This window comes from Delphinus delphis, chromosome 14, assembly GCF_949987515.2.
Source record: "Delphinus delphis chromosome 14, mDelDel1.2, whole genome shotgun sequence".
Lineage (NCBI taxonomy): Eukaryota > Metazoa > Chordata > Mammalia > Artiodactyla > Delphinidae > Delphinus > Delphinus delphis.
This window is the reverse complement of record NC_082696.1, coordinates 43,416,860-43,442,073: the sequence shown is the minus strand read 5'-3', so window position 1 is coordinate 43,442,073 and position 25,214 is coordinate 43,416,860. Positions and strand designations below refer to the sequence as shown.

At 37.6% G+C, this 25,214-nt stretch overlaps 1 protein-coding gene across 2 annotated transcripts in view; it reads left to right on the top strand.

Annotated features, from left to right (window-relative positions):
- The window catches only part of DSE (dermatan sulfate epimerase), a 69,365-nt gene that overhangs the window by 29,333 nt on the left and 14,818 nt on the right, over nucleotides 1–25,214 (top strand). Inside the window, exon 2 of one of the 2 annotated variants that reach the window (XM_060030056.1) lies at nucleotides 2,238–2,706. In XM_060030056.1, coding sequence (XP_059886039.1) covers nucleotides 2,291–2,706 — 416 coding nt within the window. In that variant the 5' untranslated portion in view covers nucleotides 2,238–2,290. Of the gene's footprint in view, nucleotides 1–2,237; nucleotides 2,707–25,214 lie in introns of those variants that run through there. The other variant, XM_060030057.1, reaches the window with a different exon arrangement.

The following is a 25,214-nucleotide window of genomic DNA, read 5'->3' as shown; positions in this document are numbered from 1 at the left end:
GCGTCCATGATGTAGCATGTGTCAGTAATCCATTCACTTTTATGGCTGAATTCCCTGATCCTGTTTTCTTCATACTGTTTGAATACAAACTTAAAAATATGTTGAGAGTGAAGCTCTGTTTTAATGGTACATCTGTTAGGCCAGTTTTAAAGAAGGTGAAAATGGAGATATTGTTGTGAAATGATAATCGTTAAGAAGCCTCAGACAATTTGATAATGAAAAGTTTGGGCAGTGTTGCAAAAAATTATTTGCTTTATGTTAAAAGCCTTTTAAACAAGGAAAACAAACAAGCAAACAAACAAACAAAAACCCAGTAGTTGAGAGAAGATCTTCAGTTCTATTCTATGCACGTAGAGGTCAGTTAAAGGAGAAACTTCCAAGCCATCCTCAGTCTGGCTGCCTACAACACCCTCCCCCCTCAACAGTGCTAATTGCACTGATGGCTGCATCCAGTTGTAGACCTTTGGGGATTTAATATATGCAGGCTTTAAAAAAAAATTAGCACACTTGTTCTCTGAAAAGAGCAAAAAATACACCCCGGGGTGGGGGCAGTGGGGACTGAGCATTACTTCAGACTCAGCCATGTCTCTGTGTCGCCAGAGACCACACCCCTCCTCAGACATAACCACAGAAGACTCTGGGTCAGCTCTCTGGCCTTGAAGGAGGCAGCCAGTTGCCTTGAAGATTTGGGTGCTAGACACAATATGGGTGGAGTCCAAGAGTTATTTCTATTTTGTGTATTTTATTTAGCATGGCTATATTAGTTGTTTTTATTCATTACAGGTTCTACTCTTGAAGTACATCTAAACTGCTTCATAAAATCACTGCCACTGAGTTTTATATATATAGTCTAAAGCACGTTCAGAAATACAAAGAATACTAGAGTTCATGGCAGCGTCTACAAGTGATGCCATGTTGCCTTTCTCTTGGAGATGGAGCAAGTTGAGAATATGGATTGTTCTCCAATGTGTGTTAAATCCTTAGTTTTCTTTCTTCTGAATGTGATGAGGCAGATTTTCCTTGGAAAAATAGTTTGTGTTCAGCTGGAGAGGTTGATTTTTCTCCACCAGTTTCTCCGTTGAATAATTGAAAACTACTGTTCATTATTTATATAAAACTGTCTTTTTCTGGTCTGCTTTCTATAACCTTTCCCCTCTGAGGAATTTTAAGAATTCCCTGACTTTCCTCTGGGGGATTTTATGCCTGCTTTATCCCAGATGTGGGACATAGACCAGGCTGAGGATTTTCTTTCTTTCTTTTTTTTTTTTTTTAACGTTCCTACTTTGAAAGACGTTCTTGCTAACCTGTGAGCAAAGCTGCTACTGAAAAAAAGGATTTTCAAGAAAGTTAAGCAGTTAAGAAAATATGTGAGCTTGGTTTAAATGTCTGACTTACTGAATGACACCAAAATCCCAAATGCAAAATGAAAAAGTAGACAGTAGTTTCGAATAATAAGGGGAAAATGCACACATGTTCTTTCAGCCTTTTAATTCTGGAATTTTATTTTCTGAATGAAGGCATGTCAGTCTCTAGTCCCTGCAGCCCCCTGTCTGATCATGCCCTGCACTCCTGCCGATGTCAGCCCAGGGAACACATGGGCTTAGCAGATGTTTACCCTGCTTTTGTTGTCGCAGTCCCCACCTTCTGCTGACACAAAGAGAATCTTTAGCCTTAGTCATAATATTTTGTCTGCTCACATTCATATAGATGTATTGATCCTAATCCCTGGTTCAGAATGGAGAATGCTGAGAAGAGGGGAGAACTTAGAGTGAAGGAGGCTGTATTAAGACAGGATTTTCTTTTTTTTTTTTTTCCCTAACGTCCATCCTGATTCCCAGACGATATTTCACCACAAGCTTTTGGTTACTGTGGTTTTCATATTAATGTCCAAAAATACCATAAAATCAAAACGTTTTTTGTGTGATAAAACGTGAGAAGAATGCCAACAAGAGTTTTTCTTCTCTACTCGAGCAGATATTAGACTGTTTTCCCAAGTCCAAAGTTTCTGTTTTCCACAATGAATATGTCTGTTGTATCATGTGTAATTAATTAATGAGTTAATTAAATGATTAGGTTTTAGTTTCTTCCCAGCTCAAATTTTTGATGTATTTTTGAAAAGTCTAAAAATTCATAAGCTTAATTTTCATAGTAAGCAAGGTTGCTACCTACCACGTATTTCCTGCTTCACCATGGTCCCCTGGTTGACATATCCTCCTCTTCTCTTTTCTGTCCTGTAGGATCTTTCGAAGATGGTTTGGCTGCCTTCGAGATTTGGAGATCTGAGGCCACGATGAGGACTCACACACGGGGAGCTCCCAGTGTGTTTTTCATATATTTGTTTTGCTTTGTGTCAGCCTACGTCACCGACGAGAACCCAGAAGTCATGATTCCCTTTACGAATGCCAACTATGACAGCCATCCAATGCTGTACTTCTCCAGGGCGGAGGTGGCCAAGCTCCAGCTCAGAGCTGCCAGCTCCCACGAGCACATTGCCGCCCGGCTCACTGAGGCCGTGCACATCATGCTGTCCAGCCCCTTGGAGTACCTCCCTCCCTGGGATCCCAAGGAGTACAGCGCCCGCTGGAATGAAATTTACGGCAACAACTTGGGGGCCTTGGCCATGTTCTGCGTGCTGTATCCTGAGAACATTGAAGCCCGAGATATGGCCAAAGACTACATGGAGAGGATGGCAGCTCAGCCTAGTTGGTAGATTTTTGTCTTTTTCTTCTTACTGTATTAAACTCTGCAATTTAAAAACATGAATTCATAGTCAAATGAAATCTCAGAGGCCAGATTTTCACATACTTGTGTTTGTGCGTGAGTGAAGGGGATAGGATACTTGTTATTTGTGTTGTTAGTGGCTTATGAATGGTCCCTGGTTTCAAAAGACCTAGTGACTTCCATGTTTAAAGTTAGAAGAAAAATATTTAGGTAGAACCTAACCAAAGAAAAAATAATTTGCTGCATTGAGTAAATAGTATCATCTTGATTGTTGAGATTTCTTTCCCCCTTGTTTAACAGCCTTGTATTACCATCATCAGGCCTTAGGTTCTGATTGACCCGCAAGTGGTTAAAACCTTTTGCCAGCAAGAGATTTCCGCCAATTAAGATTTCTTTGCATTTTAGGACAATTAGGAGCTAAAAGTAAATGTGATAGGATTAACTGACAATTTATAAATAAGATCTTATCCAGTAACCAGCAAATTGCCCAAACCTGTAGGAAAACCAATGTTGTGGTATAATTATGTGAGGAATTCTAATTGTGTAATAATTTACTTTCAAGAGTTCAAGATTTGAGAACAAACTTCCTGTCTCTTCTTGATTAGCTTAAATTTATTTTATTTGTGTATAATTAATATGTCTACCTGCTTCCAAAAGGTATGGGATGAATTAATTAAACTAGGGATTCCGCGGGTATTCTCATTTAAACTGTGTTTTAATACACATGGTCCAATTACACTACAAAAAATTACAAACTGTATGAAATATCCTTTTAAAATTACATAGGCTGATACTTGTCATAGGGTTGGAGAGAGCTCATTTTTAAATGCTTAGAAAAATCAGCGATGCATTTAATGTTGTGAAGAGTTACATCTCAGATATCATAAGGGTGAATAATGGTAGCTTGCAAGCTTCCTGAATTCTGCCAGTATGGTAAGTAAATTTAATACTTCCTAAATTTCTGCCAGTATGGTAAAGAATATTGTTTGTTTATAGAATTTGAAGGAGTTTCTGGAATTTCTAAATGAAAAAGATTATGGAAGAGTTGACATTAAATCCGTATCAGAGCTTATTTTTTTAAGGCTTGTTATGAGGTATGTATAATCATTTTGAAGCTTACAATATTTTAGGTTGAAAAGAACCTTTTGACTTGATTTGTTTCAAAGCTGAGCCGTGTATGCCTTAGTTTCTGTTCTTGACTAACCTCCTTCTACTCCTGACACCAAGAAAGAAAATAAAGATGGATGAAAATTGGATATTTGACTTATAAGTTTCTATTATCAAGTGTTACAATTACTCACTTGACATTGTACTGTTAGTTAAAAAGTGGCAACCATATTTACTTTAGGGGAAAAAAACCTTTGTTGTCTATAAGGGTACTTTTAAAGTCCTTTTTGTTTTAGATAGGTAAGTGAAATTTGACAGATTAAGATGCGGATGAAAATGTTCCAGAGAGCCGTCTGTTTCACTTCATGAAAGAGTAGCTAACTGTGAAGTACCACTTTTTAATGGAGATTTTTTTTTAGTACAAATAAAATCGCATTAAGAGAATTCACAAGACCACTGCAATTGTATTATGATGATATAAAACATTCAGGCATATAAATACCAACTTAAATGAATGCTGTCATTAGAGAGTACTAGACTCCTATGATAAAAGGAGGAAAATAAATAAAAATGAACATTTTCATAGTTTCTACAAGTTCAGAATTACTGGTTTTGGAGTTGTGTAGGAATTTATTAGAGGACTAGTACTTTGTTCATGGCAGTATTGATAAAAATAGGTATACCTCTATGCCGTTAGCCAGTAACCCAAAGCCAGTCTGTGATTTAATAGAGCTGAACAGTTGACTTCTTTCCCTAGACCTCTTAGATGAAGGTCAGAAATTGAGAATTTACCTTTACATCTGGTTTCTAGTTCCAGAAGTGATCCTAGCATAAAAAGTCGAGCTACTGGAACATTTTTGTCTTGGCAAGTACTGTTACTAGGTTGTACTTTTAAATGATTTTATGGAAATTTTAACTTTTTAAGAGCAACCACACCCAACCCCTAGACCCTTAAATTTTTATTAAACTGTAGTTGAATGTAATCAACCACTTTTTGACAACTTAAAACACTGCTAAATGTTTTGGTAGTTCAACTGTTCCTATTTAAATCAACTAAATCATATGTCGCCACTGTGCCCAGAGAAAGGTATTGTGGTCGTTGTCATTGTCTTTGGACATAGTTCACCTATATTTGGTTTCAGAGGAAAATAAAAGACTGACTCTTATTTATAAAGATGCAGACCTACTAGACCTACTAGAGAATGGACTTGAGGAACGGGGAGGGGGAAGTGTAAGCTGGGACAAAGTGAGAGAGTGGCATGGACATATATACACTACCAAACGTAAAATAGGTAGCTAGTGGGAAGCAGCCACATAGCACAGAGAGATCAGCTTGGTGCTTTGTGACCACCTAGAGGGGTGGGATAGGGAGGGTGGGAGGGAGGGAGACGCAAGAGGGAAGAGATATGGGGACATATGTATATGTATAACTGATTCACTTTGTTATAAAGCAGAAACTGACACACCATTGTAAAGCAATTGTACCTAAATAAAGATGTTTTAAAAGAAACTACTATGTGTAAAATAAATAATCAGCAAGGATATATTGTACAGTGCAGTGAAATATAGCCATTATTTTGTAATTAAAAAAGATCAATAATTAATATTGATTAATCAATTAATTTGATTAATTAATTAATTTTAAAAGCTTCCTACAATGGCTTCATCAAACTTAATACATTTGCCATATTCCTTTCTACTCCTTTGAAAACCAGTGACTAAATTGTGTCCACTCACTTATTCAATTAACAAACATTTATTGAGCATCTGTTGTATGTCATGTACCATGCTAGGTGCTGGGGATTCAGCGATGAAAAAAATAGCCCAGTAAGTTTAAAATTTGCACCTAGGGTAAGGGCTGCAAACATTGGGTATTTGAAACCTAAGCTAGGACTATATTCTCTGCTCAGAATTAAGTGTAAGCATCACTTAATAGTAGGGGTTCATTAGTTTTTTGTTTTTCAATTAAGCAGAATTCAAGACTATCTGGATTTTTAAATTAATTTATCTTTAAATTAAAAAAAATTTTTAAATAATTTTTATTGGAGTATCTTATTAGTTTTTATTCATGACTTAAAGATTTGAGGATTAAATGAGGTAATGTAAAGTACTTAGCACAGTTCCTATCAAATAGTAAGCCTTCAATAAATAAGAATAATGATAATTATTGTTACTGATATTTGCTTAGTACTTAGATCCTGTTTAGTTTATAATTTGGTGTATGTAGGCTGTAAGGAAATAGTATTTGTTTGGGATTTATTTGGAGATTTTACTTATCTTTGTCCAAATTGCTCTCAAAACTAGAACATCTGTTTAACTCATAGCATATTCCTTTTGGCTTTATTCCATTAAAACTTTCAGCAATGCTCCCCTGGGCCCTTTTTTTGGCATATAAGAATCTGATGGTAACACCAATCATGATGGCTTAGGGGAAAGTAACAGTGATGTGTCTTTTGTCTGGTATTCAAAAGAAGTACATCTGAGATATACATGCATACAGATTTATTCATGTGATTCATTTCATTTGAGTATTTTGGGGTTTTTTTTTCTTTTACTTTTTATTGGAGTGTAGTTATTTACAATGTTGTGTTAGTTTCAGGTGTACAGCAAAGTGAATCAGTTGTACATATACCATTTGAGTAGTTTGTAAATAAAGAGCTAAAAGGTCACAGCTGTAGATTCACTTATTTAAGAGTCTAGGGCCATTGGAAAAATTAAATGGAAAATATTATCTAATGATATACTGATCTTTTGTGTTCATCTGATATAATATACTACAAAGTAGAAAGGGAATCTCATAGATTGATAATGATGATGGTGGTGATTGAAAAATAACAACATGCAAACCTTTCTTCTTTTGACATTATAATTCTGTGTGTCAGCGAGTACCCAGATGATTGGGCACCGCAGAAAGATGAGACACGTCTACATACTGTATCTGCTTTTGCGGAGATGCCCATATTCTCTCTCAGAAGCTCTCTCCTTTGTTCTTCTGCCTTCTGTTAATGTCATGCATTCTTCATAACATCCTTCATAACAGTAAAAGTAACAGAGTAATTTAATTGTTCTTAACTTAGTTCTAAAAATCAAATTTAAAAAGATATTATTTTAACCTATATATAAAATGGCAAATTATTTTCAGCATCACCAATAATGTCTCTGACCTTTGAATTAAGTCCCCTATAGATCTCATCTTCCAGATGAAAGCTAGGATTTGGGTTATAGTTGGCTCTGTATTATATAAAAGTGTGATTAGAACTTAATCAGACAACTTCTTTAAGAAAGCTTAATGAGCTGAGGTCATAAATCTAGAGCTGGTAACAACAGAAAATGCATTTTATTACACTTAAAGTCAATTCATTTTTTTAATACAATATCACCTAGTCACCAGAGCAAGTTCTGTGTATGTCAGTTGGCACATTGGGGGTATTCTCATTTATAAATAGTTGCTTTCTGCATTCAGTCCTTACATAATTAAAAAGAGAACATTATTGGATTCCAAATAACTAAAAATTCTCCATCAGCTTTTTTCCCCCAGAACCTTAAACTTTAAGGTGGGAAAATAAATTAAAACGGTTCTTAGTCAAGATTTAAGAGATTTCCAAAAAGTCAAATTTTTGGAGTTTTTGGAGTCAGCAGACATTGCTCTACTTTCCTAAAATTTTCATACGTGTGTATATTTTTATTTACTTATTTTTACTTTTTTCTACTATACCTTTTTCCCCAAAGATTAAGGAAACAAAAAACAATATTCAAATAAGAAATATCTGAAAAAGAAAGGAGGAAAGAAAAAGATAAGGGACATCAGCTGGACTAGCAATGAGACAGTTACTGAAATGCATCTTATGTCCCATGGGTGCGTGGGCCACATGTGGGCCCTGAATTTTTTTTAACAGCAAAGAAAGTAGGCTCAATTAGTTTTGAAGTATAGAGTGTCCATGGGATTAAAAGTAGATCAGCTTTTCTACAGAACTACTACTCTTGACCCAAGGACCAGAAAGAAATTTCTCCTGGAGTTTTCATGAGGAACCTGCACAATAGTTTCATGAACATCCTTCCAGTGCATGTGTGATGAATTGCACAGTGCTGGCTTTTTTATGTTAGACTAGACTGAGGACAGGACCGGGTCTGTTTTGCTCATGCATGTATCCCTCAGCACTTAACACAGTGTCAGGTAGATTTCTGCCCAAATGAATGAATGCTCTAGCATCCCTGGAGATGCTCCAAAGTGAAATTCACTAAAACCAGGGTGGAGGTAGAAGGGATGGACATACGGTTTAGCCCCAGGCCACTTTTTTTCCTAGTCTAGCTTTGTCCTTCAGCAGAATTTGAATATGCAGAAAAATGAAATGACCATGTATCTATCAGGCAGCCTCTTTATACACTGTGTATCTCAGCTGAGCTCATGATTGATGGGTTCTGTGAGCTTGGGTATTATACTGCGCTGCCTGTTCTTACAGTGATCTTCTATATAGCTAAAAACAAACATAAAAAACTCACTCAAATGATTACTGGAAAACACAACACACCTGAATCACTTAAGAAAGATAAAGGTAATTTGACCATATCTCACTTACTATGAAGAGATGAATGGCAAACATTCAACATTGAACAGTGATTGTAACAGAAAAGATTTGTTGTTCAACCTCTGTTGACAGCACATAGTTATCCAACATGCATTTCTGAGCAGTGGGCTTTTCAAGGCTTTTGTCTAAACATTGTAAACCCTGGGGAAGGGGCCTAGGATAGCAGTCCTTGGAGCCACAGGTGCACTTGCATCTTGACTCTGCTATTATATTAGGCTTTAGCAGGTTTTTTTTTAACCTCGGTAAACCTCATTTTCTTTATCTTTAAAATGTGGATGATTCTTTCCATGCAAATATGTTGTTCCAAGGATTAAATGAGATAATGCATGTAAAGCTCTTAGCATTATGTTCCTGACACATAGTTTTACTAAAAAGTTTATTTTTATTACACAGAAATAGATATGACCATGTAGCAATATTCTTAAGTTTCTTGACACACAGGACTCCATTTTACCTACTCTCACTCTGGAGTTGTGTTTTTGAGAAGTACTCATTTTGCATCATTCTTTCACCTTTCTTTATAGTATTTTTGCTTTCTTATCATCAGAAAATAAATCACAGAGGAAAGAAATTACTTCACTCTTGCGTTGGTGCCAGTCAGCTTCAGGAATTCAGAACTGGTGAGGGAAACAAAGTTGAACTTTTGCACACAGAAGTAATTATAATTTTATTCGCAACAGACCTTGTGTTAATTCCCTTGCCTGTGGATTGCAAACTTCTGGAGATTGACATGTGAGGGCCCATTTGCAAAGTAAAATATTAAAAAAATAATAAAGTAAGGGGAAAAAAGGAGAAAGAAAAGCCCCTGGCAGATCGAAATGAACCAATCAGTTTCATTCCTGTACATTCCAAACTGAAGAGTCCACCCATCTTTCTCAGCGTGGCGTGCTGGGCTCTAAATACAGTTCCCTACAGCTGTTTCACAGGCTTCTTATTTCTCTAAATTGCATGTTAAGGCTGGGAATCAAAGTAGGGGAGGATGTAGCTGGGCCCCAACATGTGGAGCCGCAGCACCGGGAGCAAATAGATCAGGTTTTCCTCTCCTGACCTTACAGTGGTGAAGACCGGGTGGCATAGCCCGGAGTGCACCCGGAATCCATTGGATTCAAGGAAGCAAATCCAGTGGCCCCGTGAAACAAATGCAGGCTCTCAGAAAACCCAGCCCCCAGTTCCCCTGGCTTTTTCTCCTTCATGCTTTCTCTTCCTTCTGCCCTTCCCCCTCCTCTTTCTGCCTCTTTTTCTCTCTGTTCCTTCCATTCTGTGATCTGAAGAAAGTTACTGCTTTTATCCTGCTGCAGATCCTTGGAAACAGAAGGCTAAAACTGATGACAACGAGGCTTTTTATGATGTTCAGATTCTTTAATATTTACAGAAACACATGGGTTAGGAACCTGGCTGTTGGGAATTTCCTTCTTTTACGCCATTTAATAAGCAGGTTGTTGCCAGCATCGTTGCAGATGAAGACACTGGGCAAGGACTGGTGTCAGGAGACAGCAGGTGAGGAGTTGCTCAGGGAGAGGCCAGGTCAGGTGTGTGGGTTAGCTGAGCATCTCAGTGCAGTTTTTCATACACACCGAGCAAACTCCTCTCCATCTATTTCAAATTGAGTGAGGATAAAATGGTTTTAATAACGCTTCTTTCTAACAACAAATGTGAGACTGTTTATAACACCTCTAGACATACACAGCTGGAAAGAAATGCAACGTTAGTTTTCTTGTGGGATCTGTTTGTTGTTTGAGTCTAACATGCAGTACTGGTGCAACCCTCAGCTGTCTCCACGATAAGCAACATTCTCTCCTATCCTGCTCCTCTAGTGTCACTTGTTGCCTTTTTAATAAAACATGCAACGTGGGCTTGCAGAATTGTCTGAGGGAGCTCTGCTTAAGGCCAGAGGCATCCTCATCCCCCTTCTGATGGGATTCTGAGCCTGTGCCCCTCACCCCATGTATACCACAAAGATATGAATGTAGTAAGTTCCACACCGACTTTACAGTCTGGCTCTTACATACTACTCAGCCATAAAAAGGAACGAAATTGAGTCATTTGTTGAGACGTGGTTGGATCTAGACACTGTCATACAGAGGGAAGTAAGTCAGAAAGAGAAAAATAAATATCTTATATTAACGCATATATGTGGAACCTAGAAAAATGGTACAGATGAACCAGTTTGCAGGGCAGAAGTTGAGACGCAGATGTAGAGAACAAACGTATGGACACCAATGGGGGAAAGCCGCCAGGGGTGGGGGTGGGGGTGTGATGAATTGGGCGATTGGGATTGACATGTGTGCACTGATGTGTATAAAATGGATGACTAATAAGAACCTGCTGTATAAAATAATAAATAAAATAAAATTCAAAAAGAAAAACAACTTGCTAAGCATGTTGTTTAAATTTTGTGCCTTCCTTGCCCTGTGTCTTGAGGGAAGATGTTAGTTAGCAAGTGCTGCATATATATCTGTATTCTATTCCAATAATGCTTTATAATTGTTTTTTAAAAGTGGCCTTTGTCTGTTAACTGAGATACGTGTTTAGTTCTAATACCACTAAAGATGTAGGGCCTTCCTGACATTAAGTTCTTACTAATGCTATATATAGAGATATATATAACTACTGGAGAATAGTAGTGACATGAGTATGTCCGTGGAGTCTCTTGTAAAGCTGTGTAGTTCTTTTTACCTTAGTTATCTTCAGAATGGCATTTTACTTCTTCATTTCCTTCTGCTGTATCCATCAAGAGAATATGTTTTAGCCACGTTTAACACAGTCTCTCTCCTCCATCCTTCCTTTTTCTTTCCAGTGTCAACATGCTGGCTTAGGACAGCAGGAGGAACCATAGTCAGGGGCCAGATGATTGTGTTTCCCACATAAGCCTGTGTTTAGAAGCTTTGTGTGTGGATGGCTTGGAGGAGAGGAATCAGGAGGAGGGGAACTAGGTGGAAGCTTATATAAGTCTAGGGGGGAAATGAAGACCACAGTTAAGTCAGTGAGAGTGGGGAAAAGAAGGAATGCAACTGAGACATTTAGGGCAGGACTTCCCTGGCGGTCCAGTGGTTAAGATTCCATGCTTCCACTGCAGGGGCCACGGGTTCAATCCCTGGTCAGGGAACTAAGATACCGCATGGCGCACGGTGTGGCCAAAAGATTTTAAAAAAAAAAAGAGGAGAGAGAGAGAGAGATGTAGGACAGAGAATCTACAAAGAGATTGATTGGATATGGGACACTTTCTCAAAGTATGGTTCTTTCATCGGAATCATATAGGTATTTTTAAAAACACAGATTCCTGGGCCTGGCCCAGACTCAGTGAATCACGATTATTTGGAGTAGGCCAAAGAACAAGTGCCCCATGTGATCTGAGGCACGCTAAAAATTAAATAGTAAAGAGCAGGGTGTTAGGAAGCATGGGACTTGGTTTTCGTCTAGGCATTGTGCTAGGTATTGGAATATAAAAATTTGAGGGCAGCTTAATACATCTTGCCTAGAGTGGTTGACCTATGGAAAATATGAACTAATAGACTATATTAATGCAGATGATAAAGGCTGTGATTGAGAAAGTATAGTGTGTAATGGGAAGACAGAGAGGTACTTCGGGATGCCCAACATTGGAGCCTGGGAAGGCTTTCCTCCTGGGGCCTGAGGGACAAATAGGAATCCGCCAAGTGAAGGGGAAAGAGAGCATGTTTGATTGTTCCAAGCAGAAGTAACTGATGTTCAGAGGCCGTGACAGAAGGAAGCAGAACGCTTTTGAGGAACTGAAAATTTAATGTAGGGAGGAGACAGGCAAGCGTTGAGGTTTTGAGTAGAGAGCCAGATGCTGCAAGACCTTGTCCACCATGTGAAGGAGTTTGGACTTTTTCTTACAAGAACTATGAGGCCATTGAAGGGTTTTAACAGGGCAGCAACATGGTCAGATTTGTGTGTGTGTGTGTGTAACTTTTTCATTCTAAAATAAAAGTAGAGCACCATACGAACAAACGTGTGGCTTAGTAAAGTATTTTAAAGCAAACGCCCTGCTAACCACAGCACAGCTCCAAAAATAGAACGTTGCCAGCCACCCTGGGAAGCCCCTCGTAAGGCTCATCCCAATCACAGCTCCCTCTGTCCCTACAAAGACTACCCTGACTTCTAGGGTCATCAGTCACGTCCTTGTGTTTCTTTATAGTTCATTCAAGTGTGCATCCCTGGGCACAAGTTTAGTCTTGCTCATTTGTTAAATGTTTTTTAAGTCTTTTTTATCTGCAGTTTCCCCTCCATCCCTTTATTTTTGTTACAATTTATCTGTGGAAGAATCTGGGCCCTTTGACCTGCTCAGCTTCCCACAGTCTGGATGTGGTTGATTGCAGGCTCAAGATGCAGCTCAGTGAGTTCCTCCACCCTTGGCATTTCCTGCGAACTGACAGCTGGGTGCTGAGGCTCGCTCCAGCTCGGTTTTTATCACTTTGACACAAGCATAGGTGGTGGCTGTTCTCTCATCAGGAGACGCAAAGTGGCTGCTGGTTTCTCCATGTGACAGATTTGTGTTTTAGGAAGAATCTCTGGTCATATGTGGAGAGTAGATTGCAGAGGTCAAACCAGGAAGACCATTTAGGCCTTTTGTGTTTATCCAGATGACAGCCTGGAATAGGGGCTCTGAGAATGCAAAGAAATGTTGGGTTCCAGAAAGTTTTAAGGATTAGCATGTATTGGGTTGGCCAAAAAGTTTGTTCGGGTTTTTCCATAAGATCTTACAGAAAACACCCAAATGAACTTTTTGGCTGACCCAATATAAGACTTGACAATGATATTTGAGGACAAGAAGGACTAAGAACTTTCTTTTATGGGATGCTGAGAGGCATGGGACCTTTCAATGAGATCACAACACTTGGAACTCTTGGAGAGTACTAATAAAGGGTTTGGTTTGGGATCGACTGAGTTTGAAGGGCCTGTGGACCCAAGAGGAGATGTTGAGTTCATGTCTCTCCAGCATTATTTTTAGCTGCCTCCTGTTTGCTAGAAGTGTACTGTGACTTTAAAAAATGTCATCACCAGGAAAAAAAAAAATTTATCCAATATAAAATATGCTTTCAAGTACAACAGACATAGTTTCTGTGGATGATAGGAAAATGTAGAAGGAAAGTTCAAAGAAGGTCAGATTTAATTAAAGTAAGCTTATCACAACAAATAAATGAATAACAAGAAGAATGAGAAGAAAAGGTAAAGTGCTAGAAGAGCCACTTGGGTGTCCTCAAATCACTTTCTGGATGTGAAGCCAAAATGAAACATCATGTCGGCATCACTCCAGGAAGAAAGTATCAGCTTGAGAGAATCGTGCTATTTCTTCTTAAGTTGGAAAAAAAAAAAAAAAAGATTCTTGATGAGGTGTGGATGGATGGCAATTTGGGTTTGTAACAATTTAATGTGCAATTTTTAGTTCATTTCCGTGATTCAATTACAGGGAATACACTATTCCAAGAAAAGAAAGTCTAAGGAAAGGGAGAGTTAAGAATAAATCCACACATATTGCTAAAATTTTGTATTAACTTTAATATCTTTCTGCCCTAAACTTTGGGCCATAATTTTGAAAAACCATATGGAGCTTACTATTTTACCTTCTTTGGAGAACCTGTTGACATGGGAAGGATTTTACACTATTACTAAAGCCAGTTTGAATCTTTTACTCTTTGCTTTTCTATCATAGCCTGTCACTTGGTTAAAGAAGATGTGACTACATTCAACCTTTGGGGTGGAGTCAGCTTTTATTTTCCATATGACAGATAACTCTAGATCTAAAACTCGGGGAAGTATTTAATGCCCATGGCATGTTGAAGATGGCTCACAAGTTTGGCTCGTAATTTAATCTAAATTTACTTTATCCATTAATTCTATTTTATGGCAAATAGCACATCCTCCAGATTTTTTATGATTCACAAACTCCTAAACTGACTTTTTTCCACTTTGTTGCCAAATTAAGAAATACTCTTTAAAACTGTGTCCCCGGGACATGAAATAAAATAAACATTATTGGTACAAGGTGCTGTTCATAGGTATTATTTCATTACCTCTCTTGAAAATAAATGGCTTCAAAGCCAAACAGATGTTTTGGGGGATGAGAAACGTTTTCTTGTTCTTTTTCTACACAGTGACAAATTACTTTTCGTTCCTGAATTGACTGTGTGGGCCCGTTTGGTGTTTCACATCTGCCTCTGTCATACACTGTCTACTGGCCTCTTTGAACATTCTGAACTTCTCTGGTGGTCTGGGATCCTTCCTAATGAACTCGTGATAGATTTTCCCTCATGGTTGGCTCCAGATCCTCTGCTGGAAGGTGTTTGGGGCAACCCAGTCTCAACCTAGCTCCACGCACTGAAGCAGTCCCTGGGCCTGGGTCCTCTCTGCCTGCAGGATGCATCTGATGGGCTGCCTGTTTGGTGGCACATTTACCCTCTAAGACAGTGGCTTTCAAACCTTTTATGACTGTGACCCACAGTAAGAAATAAAGTTTACATCCCAATATACACAGAACTTTAACTCTACACGTGTAAATATATAAGTAGAAGTTGTGTGAATCAGCCCTTGCATTTACGTCATGCTTTGCACTCTGCTATTTCCTATTCCATGCCATTAAATTCCACTAAAAATATGCTGGTCACGACCCCTTATATTCATTCCACAATCTATTAATAGCTTGTTATTTATAATTTGAAAACTCTGCCTAACATTGTGATAAACCCATGATTCCTTTCCAGAGAATCCCTTCTCAATATCCCTCTTCTTGAATATCTCCAGTGAGGGGACTGCTTCAGTCTTTGAGGTGGCTTCCTTATTCCATAATTGTAGTGTTCAGAGTACTTGTTCCTAAAATATATTAGGAAGCGTCGTTTTTTCATTAGGAAACAGTGTGTGTCTGTGATTAACGGCTACATTTCAGGTTTCCAGGGCTGAGTGGAATAAATTCTGCAGCGCATTATTTCCAGTTGGCACCCAGAATAAAATCAAGAACAGTTCATTCACTGTTTTAAAAAGGCAACTTCAGCAAAACCTTGAAATAGCATATTGTAAAAGAGAGAAATTCTGATAAAGCATTAAAAAGTGGGAATCTTAGGTAAATATTAACCTTACTGAGGAAACCATAATAGAAAGTAAAGTACTGTTTCATGTATCCTAGCACCTTAAGGTTGGCCTTATTTTAGTTTCGGTATCTTCCTAACATCAGGGTGGCAAGATTTAGCAATTTGATGACCATTTTTGCCATTGTTAAAGTATCCCTCACTTTTTAAACTTACTGTCACAGGTTCTTTGCCCTTTTGCATGTGGTGGTGTCAAAATCTTAGAGGATTTCTTTAAAATAAATGGGAGTCACCACGTGTTTAGGCAGCAGCAGGAAGATGGTGCATACAAGATGGCAGTGATGACAAGTCAGGTTCTTGAAGGTCGGTGTATTATTCCTAGGGCAGCCGTAACAAAGTAACACAGACTAAGTGGCTTAAAACAAACAGAAGTTGATTCTCTCACAGTTCTGGAGGCTAGAAATCTGCAACCAAGGTGTCAGCAGGGTCTTGGTTCCTTCTAGAGGCTCCAAGGAAAAACTGTCTCACGCTTCAGGTGGTCGTAGGCAACCCTTGGCATTCCTTGACTTGTAGATGCATCCCTCATCTACCTCTCACGTACCATCCACCACCAACACATACAAACTGCGTGTCCCTCCAGGCTTCCAATATAGATATGTTGTGATTTTAATTGAATGAATATTGTGTTTGCATATTTTAACGAGGCAAAAGCTGTTGACAGCTGAACCATGTCATATACTATGATTATTTTCAGTTTGTGTGCAACTTTTTGTTTTCTCTAGGATTAATAACAGCCTTTTTGCTTTATTTGCTTAGTTTCCTATACACTTATCACTAATTACCAACCAGACTCTCACTCAGTTATGTAAGTCTCTCAATCCATTCAAACAAGATGTTCTTAATAAGACATTCTTAACAATTCATCTTCTTGAAGAGGAACCTGCCAAAGCCTTTGACTGGTTATAATCTAGATCTACGGTATGGCTGTTGACTAACTCTTCTTTTCTCTCATGGGGTGGGTCCCCTCTGGAACATGAATCTCATGTTGTCTTCTTTTTGGTATATATCTTAATTTGGGTGGAGAAATTCTTCACTAGTTTCCAGAGGAAGTATTGATGAGCAGGAAATTTTGAAAACTTGGATGTCTTCTTACATTGTGTATCTATTAAAAATTATTGTATGGTTATTTTTTAATACTGTCTTCTTTTAACCTTTATACTAGAGTTATAAGTGATTTACCCACCACCATTACAATATTAGAGTATTCTGCGTTTAAGTGTATATTTACCTTTACTGGTGAGTTTTATACTTTCATATGTTCTCACGTTACTAATTGGCATCCTTTCATTTCAGTTTGAAGAACTCCCTTTAACATTTCTTCTAAGGCCAGTTAGTGGTGATAAACTTCTTCAGCATATGTTTATCTGGAAAACTCTTTAACTCTCCTTCAATTCTGAGGGACAGTTTTACTTGGTAGATTATTCTTGATTGGCAGTTTCCTTCTTTCAACACTTTGAGTATATCGTCCCACTTCCTTCTGGTCCCCAAGGTTTCTTCTGAAAACTCTGCTGATGGTATTATGGGAGTTCCCTTGTAATAAGTTGCTTTTATCTTTTTTTTAAATTTTTATTTATTTATAAATTTATTTATTTATGGCTGTGTTGGGTCTTCATTGCTGCGAGCAGGCTTCCTCTAGTTGTGGTGAGTGGGGGCTACTCTTCGTTGCGGTGCGCGGGCTTCTCATTGTGGTGGCTTCTCTTGTTGCGGAGCACGGGGTCTAGGCATGCAGGCTTCAGTAGTTGCGGAGCACAGGCTCTAGGTGTGCGGGCTTCAGTAGTTGTGACACGCAGGCTCAGTTGCAGCTCGTGGGCTCTAGAGTGCAGGCTCAGTAGTTGTGGCGCACGACCTTCGTTGCTCCGCGGCATGTGGGATCTTCCAGAGCAGGGCTCGAACCTGTGTCCCCTGCATTGGCAGGCAGATTCTTAACCACTGTGCCACCAGGGAAGTCCCTATCTTTCTATTTTTAAGATTCTCTTTAATTTTTGAAAATTTAATAATGTGTCTTACTGTGGGTCTTTGTAGAGGCATCTTTTTTGATACTCCGGGCTACCTGTATCTGGGGGCCTGTTTCTTTCTCCTCAGGTTAGGAAAGTTTTCAGTCATTATATCTTTGCATAAGCTTCTCTCCCTTCCTCTCTCTTCTTCTTCTGGTACCCCTATAATGTGTATATTAGTCTTCTTATGGTGTCCCATAAGTCCCTTAAGCTATCTTCACTCTTTTTTATTCTTTTTCCTTTTTGCTCTTCTGATTGCTCTCTCTTTAAGTTCACTGATCCTTTCTTCCACTTGATCTAGTCTGCTGTTGAATCCTTCTATTGAATTTAGTTCAGTTATTGAATTTTTCAGTGCTCAGTACAATGCAGTGCTCAGTACTTTTTAATATTTTCTGTCTCTTTGTTGAAGTGCTCCCCCTGTTCATGCATTGCTCTCCTGACTTTGGTGAGCATTTATGACTGTTATTTTGAACTCTCTATCCGATAAATCACTCATCTCCATTTTGTTAAGGTTGATTACTAGAGATTTATCTTTTTCTTTTGTTTGGAACATATTCTCCTATTTGTTCATTTTATATTGAATCAAATCTGAAACATAATTTCATCTCAATATTTATTTCTGACTTAATTTTAAATATCTGAAATAGTTACATGGTTCACAATGTACCATGTCAGAATCATATTACAAGTAATGCCATGATAAATAACCTTCTGCATATATGTTTTTTATTTGTGGTAGATTACTATAAGTGGTATTACTGGATCAAAATATAAAATGTTTATAAAATTTGTTAAATGTTACCAAGCTCTACCCCATAGGATTTGTACTACTCTGCACCCCTAACAGCATTTTAAGAGTGTGCCTATTTCCCCACAGCTTTGACTAGAGTATTTGTCCTATGTGAGATTTTTACTGATTCGAATGTTAGATCAGTTGTAATTTGATTTAAATTTCTTTTATAATAAGTGGAGATGAGAATTTTGAATGAGGGATGTTTGCCCTTTTTTTTTTGTTAACTGTCTTGTTTGTCACTTGCTCATTTTTCCAATAACATTTTGATCTTTTTCTTAAATTTTATGAGCCTTTGGTATGTTAGGATAAGTCCAACTGTATCCAGAGTATATGATACAAATATTTTTCCCCAGTTTATTCATGTTTACTTGTGGTCTTTTTTTTCCCCCTGTGCAAAAGGTTTTGTCTTATTTTTTCTTTTAAGCTTTATATGGCCAAAATGATGTCTTTTCTTCTATTGCTTCTTGTTTTTGAATCATAGTTGGAAAGGCTTTTCCTTCTCCAGGTCACAAAGGAATTCATCCATGCTTTCTTTTAAGATTTTTTTATCTCATACTTTATATTTAGATGCCTAATTAATTTAGAGTTTATTTTCTTGTATTCTATGAGGTTTGGATCCAATTTTCTCCTTTTTTCAAATGACTATCTAGTTGTTCCAGTATAACTTGTTGGAGGGTACTTCTTTTCCCTATTGATTTTTGATGCCACCTTTATCACATACCAAGTTTCCATATGTTTTGCACCTGTTTCTGAATTTTGTTTCATTCCATTGGTATGTCTGTCTATTCATATGTCAGTACCACTGTATTCTGATTAGCGAAGGTTTATAGTGTGCCTTCTTCTCTGGCAGAGCTGGCCACCCTCCATCATTGTTCTTCTTTTCACTGACTTCCCTGGCTCTTCTTGCATGTTTAATTTTTTCTTAAAATCAGATCAACTACTTCTAGGCATTGTTTCTCACATGATCACTGGATACTTGCATAGTCATTGACTGAAGTGATGACATCTATGAATTGTGCAACTGAACTTTTATTTATTTATTTATTTATTTGGCTGTACCACGTGGTATGTGAAACTTTCCCAACCAGGAATCGAACCCGTGCCCCCTTCCTTGCATTGGAAGCGTGGAGTCTTAACCACTGGACCACCAGGGAAGTCTTCAACTGAACTTTTAGAAACATTTTACATGTATAAATATAAAGCATGTTAAACCTATAAAATACCAAGCTACTTTTTTAAAAGGCCAAAAATCATTTGATTAAGCTTTTCTGAACAATGCAGGAAATCTGGGTTATTCTCTCCTACCACCTTTTCAAGTTTCAGAATTTCTCCATTATAACAGATTCTTTCGTAATTTATTATTAGAATGTGATAGGTGAGCCTGTTTTAAATTCTAGTCCTTTGAGCTCTGCCTTTCTTACAAAACAGAGGTCTTCTTATGAAATTTGAATCATCTTAATTATCGTGCTTCTCCCTCTTACCTTTTCAGGCTGGACACTAGCCCAAAACACACTTGGCCAGCAAAAAGGGATTACAATTTTGAATGCTGTTTGATTCCATTTAAATAGAATGAAACAGCGTACTTGGATAGCATACTTGGATATTTGGATAAAAGGACTTTGTGTCAGCGAATTAAACACTGGAATAATGACACGGCAGTGCCATTTCCCACTTAACAACACTACTACATTAGCTTGGTGTATATTTTCACACTCAGACTAATTCATTTTCTCTATAAGCCATCTAGAATCCTTTTTTAAGTAAAAAAGAATATTCTTTTTAGTTTCTGCTTTTGCATAATTGACTCCTCAGTATTCTTGAGTAGGGCCAAACTGACCTAAATTTTTGTATTTTAGAATTTAATATTTGGAATATTGAATTTATAGCTTTAAAATGAAATTAAGTGGTAGTACTCTATATATTGAATCCAGTGATTTCATGAATATGGAAATGAAGATTGTGGAAGAAAATGATCTTTTATAGTTCATGGTCGATAAGTCATTTTCCCTGAAGATGTCTTAATGTATAGTCAATTCCCATTCTATCGTTCTGTTATCCTTTTAGCATTTGTTCTCTAGTAGGGAGCAAAGTAGATGTTCAAAAAGGAAAGCTCATTGTCTATTTCTGTGTCTGTAGCCCTGGCTAGCTTTAGGAGCTGAACGTTCTCAGCATGCAGGTTCAGTCAGGCCCACCAGCCCCTGGACCAGCTGGACCTGGAGCAGTACATTAGGAGCTTCATGCTCACCAGAGGTCTGTGGGGAGAAGGAAGAATTGTTTCAGGAATGCTACATGGTTGGAATCACATGTTCCTAGGGTGGGCCCTGAGCAACCTTGTGAGCACAGTATCATGATATCTCTCCTCACGTCTGCCCCTTTTCCCACACCTCATGCCTTGTTTCTCTCTTGGTATCATGAACATGGCAGGACTTTGGAACCCTCTGTTGTATTTCAGCATAAGTGCCCTTCTGCCTAGCTCTTGGTAGGTTTGCTGACTAGCCCTTTCTTCTGACTGGGTTCTTATGGCAAAGTTGGTGACTTTCCTTATAAGCACAGTGCTTTCCCTCACCAGGAAGAAGTAAAAATTCTAGATTCAGGTAGTCCTGGATTCCATTCTTTAACTTAGCTACGTGATCTTCAACGAGTAATTTTCCTATCCAAATACCGCTTTTACAATCTATGAAATGGGGCTGTAACATCTAATGTGAATTTTGAAGATTAAATGAAATAAAGTATGTAAAGGGCTTGGCACACACTATGTGCTTAATTAGTATGAAATATAGCTTCTCTCTTTCCTCCCAACTATAAATAGTTAATTTTGCTTCATGATGCAAATGCCACCCCTTAGCCACCTGATCAAACATTTGGAATATGAACTACAAACCAGGCCAGAGTTGAGTTTAACATGCCCCTTGGATAGCTTGCTACCCACTCAGAGGCCCCTAGATCAAGTTTATCTATATTCCGGGCTTACTCTGCTCTTCTTGGCAAGTCACTGTCAGGGTCCCACTGTGCTTCACAGGCAAGGCCACACGGGTTAGAAATCCACTTCCTTTGGCTAAATGTTACAGGAATTACTTAAAAAATTTCACATATTACTGACATTTAACATTTATGGCTAGTTTTTATGTTTAACTTACAGAGGGGAGAAAAGACGAATCACAATTGCCATGAGTCATGTTTTTAAAAGCAGTGGTAACACATGACTCTCCTAACTTACTGGAGGTTGTTTCCAAGCACAGAAAAACTGAATGACTTTCTGTCAGGTTACTGTCTTCAGGACTCTTTTAGAATGAATAGATTGATTTACATTTTAAGAATAGAACTGACCTGGGCTTCCCTGGTGGCGCAGTGGTTGAATCCACCTGCCGATGCAGGGGACATGGGTTCGTGCCCCGGTCCCGGAAGATCCCACATGCCGCGGAGCAGCTGGGCCCGTGAGCCATGGCCGCTGAGCCTGCGCATCCGGAGCCTGTGCTCCGCAACGGGAGAGGCCACAACAGTGAGAGGCCCGCGTACCGAAAAAAAAAAAAAAAAAAAAAGACTAGAACTGACCTTATATTGGCATATTTTGGTGGTGTGAGCCAGTACATGCTATAGGCAGAGGTGTAGCTTATGTGCAGTAGACGCCGCTGCAGCGAAGCTGGCAAATGTGAAGCTGGTGCTGCTCTGCCCTGTAAAGTTACATCTGGGAATTTCTAAAGAGCTCATCGCTGCACTGTACGTTTCAATTCTTAATTCCTTTAAGGCTTATTTCATTTTCTCTTACATTTATATTTATACATGAACATCTAGTGTCTAAAATAAACCAGATTTTGAAATATGAATCTTCTACTTTATGAATTTACTATGTAAATATTTTATAGGGTTATAAAACTGTATGTTATCTCAAAATGAGAAAAAGAAGGATTGTTTTGAGTTCTACTTTTTGGAAACGTTTAACAAACAGTGGAGCCTCATTTAAACATACTTTTGAAAACACATAGACTTGCTTATACCATGGATCAAATCATGACCTTCAAAATACAGTTACATATGAAAATCCTGGTATAAAATTGTCAAGCTGTAAAAGGTGCTCAAAAACAGGACTAATAACCATAATAACATTGTAAAGGGAGTTACGAGTTGTCCCCTTGTTTCCAGTATTTTTTTTTTTTTTTTTTTTTTTTGCGGTACGCGGACCTCTCACCGTTCTGGCCTCTCCCGTTGTGGAGCACAGGGTCTGGATGCACAAGCTCAACGGCCATGGCTCACGGGCCCAGCCGCTCCGCGGCATGTGTGATCCTCCCAGACCGGGGCACGAACCCGCATCCCCTGCATCGGCAGGCGGACTCTCAACCACTGCACCACCAGGGAAGCCCCTCCAGTTTTTTTTTTTTTTGTATATCGTTGATTCATTTAAATATTTAAATATCAGTGACCTCTTGACACCTCTTAGATTTTAAATACAGAACTTCTGTTATTCCAAGTATTTATTTTAACAGTATTTGTATAAATGAAATAGTATAAAAATTTAAACAATATTATACATAGACTATTCTGTGAACCTCATAATACCTAAGATTAATCTTAGATACCTAAGTATTAATCTTTTCACAGATAATAATTTTCTACAAAATATCTACTAAGACTATATGGAAAAAATTTGAATATAACTGATCATTTAAAACAAATCTATGCAAATAAAAATGAATGCCAACATTGTTATTAGACTTTTTATATTAGTCATTGCATCAAGTAAGCTGTCAATTTTTAAGTAATAGACTCCTTAGATTGCCTACTTTTTTACTCTGTACATAGTAGTTCAAAAGCATTTATGATAATGGAAGCAGTCTATCCACAGGGAATTGTTATAAAAATTCTGATTAGTGAAGCTACTAAATTTTGGAAAGGTTTTTATGTCTCTTCCTTTTACAGTCACAACTTGATTTATGGAAATAGCACATCATGATAAACCCTATGCCTTTCCCCACCAATACCGTGCACCCCAACCCAGGCAATTAATAGTTCCTTTCTATGTTCACATCATTCTGTTTCGCATAAATTCACTTAAATTCACCTTTGGAAATATTCTAGGCAGCAGATTTTAAATGTTTTGGACTCAGAACTCTTTTACACTCTTAAAAATTAATGAGGACATCAGACATCAAAGAGCTTTGTTTATGTGGGCTATACCTATTGAAATTTACCATACTAGAAATTAAAGCTAAAAATTTTTTTAAAATATTTATTCATTCTCTTGAAAGATAAATCCATTTCATATTAACATAGATAACATATTTTTAGGCAAAAAATAATGAGATTTTTGGAGACAAAATATTTAGTGTGAAGGAGATCAGTGTTTTATACTTTTGCAAATCTTGCATATCTTCTTCTGTATTCAGTTTGTTGCAATATAGTGTTTAAGTTGAAAATATGAAGAAATATGAAGAAATCCAGTTCACACAGACATCTGACTGAAAAGGGAGGAGTATTTGAAGAGTCTTTTCAGATAATTTTGACAGTTTTCTTTGCTACTGTACTAGAACTTGACAAGTGGTAGTTTTGTAAAAGTTAGTTCTATGTGGAATCTGGATTATAAAAGTTAGTTTCAATGTGGAATCTGAAACCATGTTAGTTAATAAAATTCCTCATATATTTTAATTGGTAAAAAATCCATTAGTATGCTTTGCACTTATAATGAATCTTTTATCTTTGTATGGTTTTGTAATATGCCTTTTTTATTTGAATGTTTATTCACTGAGTTATTCCCATCTTCCAAATGTTGATGCATTTAGTTATATAATATAAAAATAAATCACACTTGTTATCAATACAATTTTTCCAAAATTCTTTTTTTTTTTTTTTTTTGCTTGAAAGCTCAAATTTTGTCATTGTCAACAAAACCTTTCAGTTTTTCTTGAACTGGCAGGCTTCCTTGTTTCAAAAAGACTTCCACTTAAATACCCAAGTCTAAAAAACTGTAATTTGTCAGTTGGTCATTCTCTGACGTAAAAATGATGTTTCATGAAAAAGCAAGGAGCTAGTTCAGCTCTCAACTAAATGCACAATTTCTTCCTCATGATAGTTATTTACTTTGCTACGGATAGTGCTTTTTACATACTTCCCATTTCATCACATGGGCTATTAGAAAGATATGAACTAAAAAGGTTGAGATTTTATAAAATTAATAATTTTTACCACTTTATCAAGGATATTCTTAAGTGAAACTGGCTTTTTTTTTTTAAACTTAGAGTGCACGGCAGTATGCAGAATCATACAAGGATTACTAGAACAGTTCAGTGCCCCTGCCTGGCTTGCTAAGATGCCAACATTTTTAACCCACTAGTACTTTTGCACCATTAGTGCAAATATCAACATATAACATCTTTATATTATTATGAGAATAATTTTTAGTCATGGATCCCCTGAAAGCGTCTCAGAGACCCCAGGGGTCCATGGACCTTAATTTAAGAATCGTTCTCTAAACAGGGGAAAGTATAGCTTATAAAAAGGAATACAGTAAAACTTTTCCTAACTAACCTCCTCTTAACTTACTTAATTTTCTTAACTAACCACCTCTTAACTGACTTGCCAATGAAATTAACCTCCATTCCTTGTATAACTGGCAGCAGCTCTCAGAGACTGCTGAATGTCAAGGCTGTGTCCATTAATTTCTGTTGCCACCCATGGAATTATGTGCTTAGCAAATGTCAGTTGTATTTGTTCTCAAACCAGTTTATGCCACTTTCACTAATACCTGTAATTACACAATTTTAATAATATTATACAAATAGAATAAGTGTGAGTTTATAAAAAAGAATTAATAGTTCCAAAACCAACTTAAATGCTTTGGAATGACTTACTATAAAAAATTGCTGTCATAATTTAATGTGGATGAGATTAGTAAAAGTTTAGGGAAAAACTCATAAAA